The 10,388-nt window shown below is 42.6% G+C and overlaps 1 protein-coding gene across 1 annotated transcript; it reads left to right on the forward strand.

Moving 5' to 3' along the window:
• Positions 1–9,194, forward strand: LOC103096482 (uncharacterized). The gene is made up of 5 exons (XM_056799733.1): positions 1–1,491; positions 2,977–3,171; positions 3,305–3,455; positions 5,502–5,678; positions 6,864–9,194. Exons 1-5 carry the CDS (start codon positions 1,431–1,433, stop codon positions 7,120–7,122), a joined length of 843 nt encoding a protein of 280 aa, XP_056655711.1. The 5' UTR covers positions 1–1,430; the 3' UTR covers positions 7,123–9,194.
• The last annotated feature ends 1,194 nt before the right edge of the window (positions 9,195–10,388 follow it).

The following is a 10,388-nucleotide window of genomic DNA, read 5'->3' on the forward strand; positions in this document are numbered from 1 at the left end:
CATGGGTCCAGCTAGAAAGGCTGAGAGAACATGGTGTAATAAATCCTTTGAATTCCACTGTGTTGTAATCGGCTTTGAAGCTGGGTGAAAAATGACCTCTGAGCTGTGAGAGAAAGGAAGAAAAGCACATGCTGGGGAACCCCGGGGGAAAGGAAGGCAAATGTGTGCACAGACAGACCCTAAGTCAATAACAGGTGAGTCATTTGCTTCCTCTCTGGGGATCCAACAGATGATGAAGGCATCTTGGAAAATCCCACAGATTAGGGGGAAAGCAGCCAGCAGCCTGGTTTTACCCCACCAAAAGGACTCATCAGAATTGTGGTAGACTTAGAAAAACAAAAAGGCCCAGGAGGCAGGACAAGTGGGTTCCTGTACTAACTCAGACCCTGATCAGCGCTGGGAGGGCAATTAGGTGCCAGCCTGGGAGTCAGGAAGATATGAGTTCAAACCTGGCCTCAGAACTTATCAATTGTGTGACCCTGGTCAAGTCACCAAACTGTTTGCCTCTGTCAATGAGATGGAAAAGGAAATGGCAAGCCACTCCCAATATCTTAGCTAAGAAAAGACCAAAAGGAGTCATGAAAAGTCAGACCACCCAAAGAGTAAGCTGTAGAATAAGCTGTAGAAACTCAGACAGCAAGCTGCTTCATCCTATCTGCAAAGTGCTTTCCCAGCCCTTTAATGCTCCAGAAATTAAAGCTATTCTGTAGGTCTATGATCCTTGAGCAGCAGAAAAGGGACTTGAAGTTGCTGTTCTCAGGGCCCTTTCAGCTCTAATATACTCTGTGCCCGCTCATAGGTTTAGACCTGAAAGGTACCTTAGAACTTATCCAGTCTGTCCCTTTCGCTCAACATGAAATGAGTCACAAATGAGGGGACTGAGGCAGAGAAAAATTGAGTCACGTATCCAGGGCCTTGGAGTTAGTACATATCAGAGGCAAGAGTTGAACCTGGGTCTTGCATACCCAAAATTCAGCACTTTATTCACTATTCCACACTGTCTTGGTCCTACATCCTCTCCTCTATTCCCCTCCAGGTTTAGGAAACAATATCCTTTTAGATTGAATAAAATGCTATCAGAAGAGTGGGAAGGGAATGTATTTTCCAGAAAAGACACAAAATCGGACCCATCTTTGACTTGGGTGAAGAATGAAGAGGAAAATGGGGAAAGGGGTCCAATCAAATGAATACTAAAAACCCACAGAAACGACAAGTAAGACCAAGTTCACTTGCTAGGGGAAAGGATCACTCCAGAGTTCTCAATCAAATTCCGTTAGGGCAGCATGTTCTGAGACTCAGAAATACAAGAACATTCTTGTCACCTCCTCCTTCCTTAATCCTTTCCCAAGATCGCAGAGAGTGGGAACTCTGAGTCCCTTTCTGCCCTCCAACAATTCACAGGAAAAATCCTTGAAGCAAAAAGTGGAGCCATGCAAGTAGGGCTGCTGGAGAACTCTAGCCACTTGACCTGCCTTCCTGGGCATCTTTCAGGTAAGGTTGAAATTCAGCTTTTTGACCTTCAGGATTCTTTCCCTGACTGGACAAGATGATGAAGTTTGATGGAGCCAGGAAGGAAGACCCTTTAGAATCATAGGGAGAGAGAAAGAAAGAAAAAGAAAGAAAGAAAGAAAGAAAGAAAGAAAGAAAGAAAGAAAGAAAGAAAGAAAGAAAGAAAGAAAGAAAGAAAGAAAGAAAGAAGAAAGAAAGAAAGAAAGAAAGAAAGAAAGAAAGAAAGAAAGAAAGAAAGAAAGAAAGAGAAGAAAGAAAGAAAGAAAGAAAGAAAGAAATCGGAGGAAGGAAGGAAGGAAGGAAGGAAGGAAGGAAGGAAGGAAGGAAGGAAGGAAGGAAGGAAGGAAGGAAGGAAGGAAGGAAGGAAGGAAGGAAGGAAGGAAGGAAGGAAGGAAGGAAGGAAGGAAGGAAGGAAGGAAGGAAGGAAGGAAGGAAGGAAGGAAGGAAGGGATACGAGAAAAAAAATGCAAGAATTGTGGTTTGGAAGGAAAAAGGGCCCAAAAGCAGGTTGTTCCAGAGTGCTCAGCTAATGTGAGTGAGGTTCAAAAGAAAGTCACAGTCTATTTCTTATATCATTCAAATAAATTTCATTTTAGCACAAAAACATGATCAAGAGGAAGCTCTCAGTAACCATCTTGCATGGTGAATGGAAGGGGAACTGGATTTGGAGTTCAAAGACCAGGGTTTGAATCTTGGTTCTTCTACTTACTATCTGTATCACTTTGGACAAGCCCCTCACCTTCTCTAGGGCTTCAGTTTACTTATCTGCAAAATAAGGTAAAGGATTAAATGATCTCTCAGGTCCCTTCCTTCGGTTCTGGCATTCTGTAGTACCATTCCTTTAGCAACAGAGCACTTGATGGTCTAACTGGGAGCATTCTACAACACTTAGTTTTCTGAAGATGGGGCATTCACTGTATTGATCTCCAGTCCTAGCAACCAGACATAAGAACTTCAAACAATTTGTTGATTACCATATAATTCAGGAAAAAGCATCTGAACAGCAGCTGCAACCAATCTCAAGAATTTATGACCTGCAGACATAATATATATATTTTGCCAGATGATGCATGCTGTGGTGTGCGAAGGGGAGGGAGGAGCTGAGTAAAAACTAAAGAATGTATGACCTGATTACAGATTTGGAACAAGGAAAAGTTACAAAAATCAAAAAAATACTTTACTGATATTCTTTTCTTCCCATCTTTCTTAGTGGCTGAAAGCATAAGAGGTTCTATACATTTGTTTAAAATGGAATTTTCTTTCTTTTTTTCCCTTTTCTTCCCCTTTTTCTTAGTGACTAAAAGCACAAGATGTTCTATACCCTTGTTTAAAATGGAATTCCCCCCCCCATGAAGTTTCCCATTCAGAAATTAGATAATTACTCATTCACTTTTAGAAAAGCTGGGAAGAAGAGTCACAGTTATGGGGCTGGTTTCTAATTTTGCTTATTCTCTTGAGTCCTTCTAGAAGCCCAGTGCACCAACCCCCTCCCTCCTCCTTTTGGCTCCTACAACATTGTGAAAGGCTCAGGCTGTTCCTTGGGCTCTGTTGTTGATTTCTCATGTCAAATGGGATATCAGCTGATAGGAAGCCGAATGATGATTTGCCTCTTGGGGGACAATGGTACAATTTGGAGTCATCCTGAACCCCACTGTGAGGAGGGTAAGAAATATATCCTATCATTATTGGATGATGAGTTTCTTCTGTTTCGAGGGATTCAACCATGGCCAGGGTTGGCCATACTGACTATGACATCCTCCTCACAGTAAAGTTCTTTTTGCTGTCTTCATTCTAGTTACCCCCAGGTCACCCAGTGATGGCTACCAGGGGGCAGTGACTGTCCCTCTCATCAGTGGTGCTATCATCCTAGCCATCTCCATCTCATTTATCAGGTGCTGCCTGCAAGAGAGAGGGCTGAGGAGCAGCTCAGGGGCTAATCAGGCCATGTAAGTATTTCATATTGTTGCAAGTGAGTTCTCAGGATATCTAGCAAGCTGGTTTAAGCCTTTGGGGTTAAATAAGGATAAAAATAATAACTAGCACTTATACAGTACCTACTATATGCAAGGCACTGTGCTAAGGGCTTTCCAAATATTATTTCATCCCTACCACCAATCCTGGGAGTTAGGTATTATTACTATTCTCATTTTAGAATTGAAAAAAATTAAAGAAAACCGAAGTTTGGTGAATTGCTCAGGCACACACAGTTTTTAAGTATCTGAGGCTGGATTTGAACTCCTGCCTCTATCCACTGAGACACCTAGTTGCCTTGAAGGAATTTCAATCTTAGCTTTTACTGGCACAGAAATGGAAGAGGTGGTGCTATCCCATAGCCAGATATAACAGCTGAAAGGAATTGTTGGGGGCCCACACAAAAGAGGCTAGAAAACTCATGACTATAAAGAAGCACCATGGTGCAAGGTAAAAAAAAAAAAACTAAGCTGAGTACAAGTATTTTAATTCCTCCAATTTTAGACCATAAAATCAGAGGATTTTCTGATTTGAAAGACCTTATTTTTTCATTTCATTGGTGAGAAAATTGAGCAGTCCCATAAAGGAGAACTAGCTAACCCAAAGTTAGTCGGGTATTAAGTAACAGAATCAGGATTTGAATCTAGATCTTCTGACTCCTTAATATGCTACACCACCTCCAAGTCTTACTGCATCTTAGACTCCAGAGTTTGTTTTGTTAATAGCCATAGGACACTGGATAAATTCCCTTAATGGGGCAGCTAGGTGGTGCACTGAATAGAGTACCAGGCCTGAAATCAGGAAGACTGAGTCCAAATCCTGCCTCAGCTATTTCCTGTCTATGTGACCCTGGGCAAGTCATGTCATCCTGTTGGCCTCAGTTTCCTCATCTGTAAAACCATCTGGAGGAGGAAATGGCAAACCACTCCAGTATCTTTGCTTAAAACAACAACAACAACAACAACAACAAAACCAAACAAACCAAACAAAACAAAAAACCTCAAATGGAGTTACCAAGAATCAGACAACAAGAACAAATCCCTTAACTTCCCCTGGATTTCAGTTTCTTCATCTGTAAAGAGGGTAGAAGGGATGGATCTGTTGGACCACGTGGCCTCTGAACTCTCTTCCAGTTCCAGAGCTAATGATTCCTGAAAGCTTTGAGTCCTCATCTCATCTTAGGAAGTGTCTTGGTGGAAGCTTCCCCAAGGATAGCAGCACCACCCAGTGGAGAAATCCAGACCATTCCTTCTCCTCCTCCTCCTCCTCCTCCTCTTCCTCCTCCTCCCTTCTGAGGAGAAACTTTGCAGGATCAAGAACAGGATTCTAGGGCGGACCTTTAGTTCAGATTTTAAACAAACTAGAAACTCCTAGCCCCCAGGCGCTGTCCATGGTCTTGCTCTCCTGACTGATGAAAAGGATTATCAGGATGATTGATATCAGAGGTCCAGCAGACCTGAATGTAGCCACCAGGACTCATTTACCATCCATCCTTGACTATACCTACCCCAAGGTTGGGGGGGGGGGTTGCTTTTCATATTTTTAATTTTAAAAAATATTTTATTTCCCCCATTCCATGTAATAGCAATTTTTGACATTCACTTTAAAAGTTTTGAATACCAAATTCTCTCCCTCCTTCCCATCCTTCTTCTTTCACTCCCTCCCACTTCTCCCACAAACCTGAGATAGCAAGAAATGTGGTAAGGAGGGCAGCTTGGTAGCTCAGTGGATAGAGCACCGGGCCCAGTGCCTAGAGAATCTGAGTTCAAATTTGGCCTCAGGTACTTCCTAATTGTGACCCTGGGAAAGTCAGTTAACCCCATTTGTCTAGCCCTCACCCTTCTGTCTTAGAGTTGTTTCTAAGACGGAAAGTAAGGGTTTAAAAACACTCTTTTTCAAAGATGAGAGAGTCAAGGCAAGTTTAATGACTTAAGGTCAAAGTAATCCAACAAACAGTGATAGAAATTGGTCTAGAACTAGTATTAGGACTTGTTGTGTTTTGCTCTGGTGTTTCCCTACAGGTATCACCAAGGCAGGATGGCTAATGCAGGAAGGAGAGCTGGTTCAGCTGTCAAGGTGCAACAGAAGCATGTGGTGACTGATGGAAAGGAGCAGAGACAGAGGGAGCACCTCCCTACTCTTCTAAGTTCCATTTATCCCGGAGCCCTTACAATCTATGACAACTGGGGCTTTCAGAGGTATTATTCTCACCTAGGTTCATGGGATGCAAGATAGTATCTCTTCCTGTCAGACATGCATGAACCCCAAAACAAATGCCTTCATTTGGAAAGCAGAGATGCACCCTTGGGCTGAGTAGTAAAATGAGCCAGAGGAGAAAGTAGTACAAGCAGAGCAATGGGACCAATGATATAATTTGCAAATCAAGCTTCAGGCACCAGCTTTATACCTACCCTCCTTCACCAAGGCACTTCCAAATTATCACACAGCTCAAATCTCCTCTTTCCATTTACCAACTACTGCTTTGGTGTATCCTTACATAACCATACGCTGGTTTCTTAGGCATACTTCCTTCCTTCTGTCTCACATAGAGGCAGAATTGCATAGTGGATAGAGAACTGATCCCTGAAACCAAAAAGACTCAAATCCAAGTACTATTTTGGCTAGGTGACCCTGGACAAGTCACTCAGTGCCATAGTCAACAACATAAGAAAATAAGGAGCCATAAAGGTGCCAATCTGTATGCTTTCCCTGAAAGAATACTCCCTCTACCAATGAAGTCATAGTCCCTAGAACTGAGTTTCATTATGCAATATAGGGTTTAGAGCTAGCAGAGCTGGGTTGGAATCCTGCTTCTGCTAATCTTGTCAATATGAACTTTTGGGAAAGTCATTTAATCTCTCTAGGGCTCAGTTTCCTTACTTATAAAAATCACTGGGCGATCTCTAAGGTCTCTTACTATTCTGTGATCCTATAACCTTGTTGGGTACAGGCTATGCCTGCCATTTGGAGAAGAGACTTGAACCGGGTTCTTGGATGGTGAGTGAAGGGAATTCAATGAGATCACAAGAAGTTAGAGCTTTTGGTGGAAGGTAAAAAATGGCAAAGGAACAAACAGAGCCCCTCTTTACATTATGCAAGCAATCTTAATCTGTCCCTACATAATTGTACACTGAGTTCCTTGGATCTATCCCCTTCCCACTAAAAGCTGAAATAAGCCTTCAATGCACATTTTGCCACTGTGTGGTAGAAAAACATGCTCTGTTCTCTTAGTACTGGGAAAAAGCATTTGTTCCTAAAAGGAAATGGGCAGGGGCAGTGGTTTTGCTCATTGTCATAACCCTGGATTGCCTCAGTTACCATGGTGACAGTGCCTCCATTTGGTCCATGGCTCCCTATCCCTCATTCCTTTTTGTTCTGCACAGGAGTCAAGAGGCTCAGCCTTGGGCCACTGTGCAGACTTTGAGCTGCGAAGTCCCAGTCTTCAGGCCAACAGTCCTGCAGCAGGACCCTCAGTCCCCACCTCCCACCTATATATACCTGCTCCAGGAACCCAGGGACCTGCCTTCGCTGCTCCCACGTCCACACGGCCACACTCGCCTCCCCAGAGAACCTGAGCCAGCTCGTCCCAGAGGAAGCAACAGCGGCAGCATGGAGGACAGAGCTCAAGAGGCACAGATCTAAAATGATGCCCCTACGCCCCTTTGAGCTTCTCCAAGAGGGTCATGCTACTTGCTTCCAAGCACTTGCCCCTGAGACCCCTTTCTAGCTTCCCAACCAGGTGCAGGGTGCATCCAAGAGACCAAAGGCCAAGGGGCTTCACGAGGGGAAAGGATGCTCGTGGTGCTCACACTCTCTTTGGAATCCTCCGTGCAGTTGGGTTCAGAACATGCTCAGATTACCCACTGACTCCCTGAAATAGTACAAACTCTACCACTGGGCTTTTGAAATCCTTCAAAATCTGAACCCAATCTCTGTTTCCACATGAATGTAATCTTACTCTGGCCTCTACTACAACTCATGTTCCCAATAATCTGATCTCGTTGTGACTGGTCTATCCCCCCACCTCCATGCTTTTGCAGACTTTACATCTTGCCTGGGATGCTCTCCCTTCTCACTCCCACTTCTTAGGCTCCCTGCTTTCCTCCAAGATATAGTTGTGATACCACCTGCTACACAAGGCTTTTCCATATTCTCCATTCCCAAACCCATATCACTTTGCAATTACTTTCTACATATATTTCTGCCATATTTCAGTTTGCATGGTTCCTAAAAAAATTTTTGTACAGTAAAACATAAGTTCCTTGAGGGCAGGGAGAATTCTGTTATCTGTGCATTGCTAGTGTCCTCTACATAGTAGGTGCTTTAAAAATGCTTGTTGAAATGAATTGAAAATGTGGCAGTTTGACCTGCAGAAAAGAAAACTGAGAATGGGGGAGGCAGAGAACCTAAATATTCAGATTCAGGCATACTGTAGAACTGATGACCACCCTTTTGCTCATGACCACTAAGGAGCTGGCCCAGAGGAAGCTGGAAGAAATGTAGCTTCTCAATAATAATAAATATGATTTAAAATGTATATTTAATAAATGATAAGTGGATTAGATGCTAGAATGGGTCAATAAAGATATAAAGCATCCTTCCTTATATATCACGAAGAGAAGCCCCTATTAGTCTAAGTTAGCTTTGGGGGGAAGAGACCTGTTCAGAGATGGAAAAAGTAGTTACTGGGATTAAAGGTCCTATTAAATGAGTGACATTTAGGTTGAGCTGGGCTTGGAATCAGGAAAACGAATCCTCATGAGTTCATCAGACACTAGCTGTGTGACTTTGGGCAAGTCACTTAACCCTGCCTGCCTGCCTGAGTTTCCTCATCTGTAAAATGAACTAGAGAAGGAAATGGCAAACCACTCCAGTATCTTTGCCAAGAAAACCCCAAATGGGACCACAAAGAATTGGACATTCTAGCCACTTAAATCACTCGGGTTTATGGTGCCCTGCCCAATCAGAACAGAGATCCCAGCAACAGAACTCATAGAGTTCACTCGTTAAGCCGGCTCAGTGGGGTACCAGAGCAGTTGCAAAAGCCCCCTCTCCATCCTTCTCAAAGCAGATGTGGAAGCAGAGATGAACAAGCCCTTATGAAAGCTTCCCTTGTCCTGAACTCTAGGTGGCGCTGAAGGGCACGAGTTTATCTCCGAAGCTCCGGATCAATGACTCGGATTCTCTCCCACCTCTGAGGAATCGCCCAATTGAATTACCGTCCGTCCATACTGCCTGCTTCTAACTGTCCCGGCTTCCCACAAAGCAGCTTTCTGGGTCACACACTTCTGGATTTCACGGGTCCTTCTCTCTGGGTGGCTGCTTGCTATCTTCAAAGGCTTGCCCGAGAGCCGGCATCTTTCATTTAGAAAATCACAATTCTCCCCATTTCTCCTATCGTCAAATCCACAGTCGCTTTAAAGTCAGAGCTACATCTCCAAATGCTCACAGGAGGTCTCACTTTCTTAGAGTTGCCCTCTTGACAAGTGTATGTAAATGAGGGGAATCACCCATCGTGCTGCAGTTCTGAAGTCTCCAAAGCTGTAGTACACAAGCGAAATAGTATTTTACACTGTTAATAAAGAGAGCTGAGTCCTCAGATCTATACTACAGATGATTTTCTTTCCAGAACTGTCAAAAATCCCATCCAAAAGCTGTTTCTCTACACACATATTGTAGCAGTTTATAGCAAAATAAATTTCATTTTCCACACATATACAGAAAGTATGGCTTTATTATCCTTAAGTATGGCACCCAGATTTAGTCATCGATGTAGGTTATGTAAGGAAATCATGGAACACAACTTTTCCTGCTGAATAAATTTAGCATCTACCAAATAACTAGCAAGATGCGACCTGATAGCTAGAATTAATACATCAAAAACTTACTGTTTTGACAACCACTACCAATACAGCCCTCAAAATATCCTACAGGATTCAACCACCAAACTGTCCTGCAGACCATAATCACTCGCCAAACTGTTGCCCACAATTATCTGAAGATATTCTTAATCCAAAATGTGTTTAGTAGATGTTGCCACACTGGTGAATTTCCAAGCTAAAAAAGTAAATGTGAGAATAGAAGGAGGTCCATATCAGCTCAGCTGTCCAGTCTGTTACTGGAATACTGGATACTTTCAATATGTCTACAGAGGATGAACTTACAGCCTGATACTTTTATTCAACCTCAAAAAGCAGTTATTTTATTCATCTGGGTCAGAGTCTAGAAAATATGAAATATTATAATAATTATAACAGAATTTGCATATCACTTTAAGGTTTGCAAAGTACTTTCCATATATATCATTTGATCCTTACAACATCCCCAGAAGGCAGGCTTTTTATAGATGAAGAAACTGAGATGGAGACATAAAGTGACTTACCTAGGGGTGCACAGATAGTAAATGTCTAAAGCAGTATTTTAATTCAATTTTAATTCAAGTCTCCCTGACTCCAGGCCCAAAGGTCTATTCACTAAGTAGCTGACTCCAGAAGGATAATAGCAAGATGCTGACTTGCCCCAGGACTATTTCTATCTGAACTTCATAGGGAAAATTAGAACAAGATAATACCAAAAATAATAATAGCTCACTTTTATAAAGTGCTTTAAGGTTTACAAAGTGTTTTACACATATTATCTCATTTTAGTTCCACAAAATTCATGTAAGGTAATTGCCAATGTTAGACCCATTTTAGAGATATAGGAATTGAAGTTAAAGTTAAGAGGGTTAAGAGAAATTAAATTGAAGGTAACAGCTAGGTTAGAGTGTCAGGTTGAAAGGTCCTGGATTCAAATTTGGTCTCAGCCACTTCCTAGCTGTGTGACCCTTGGCAAGTCATTTAGCCCTGATTAAGACTAAGACAGAAGGTAAAGGCTGAGTGACAGAGACAGAGAGAGAAAGGAGACAG

Source organism: Monodelphis domestica, chromosome 5 (assembly GCF_027887165.1).
Source record: "Monodelphis domestica isolate mMonDom1 chromosome 5, mMonDom1.pri, whole genome shotgun sequence".
Classification (NCBI taxonomy): domain Eukaryota; kingdom Metazoa; phylum Chordata; class Mammalia; order Didelphimorphia; family Didelphidae; genus Monodelphis; species Monodelphis domestica.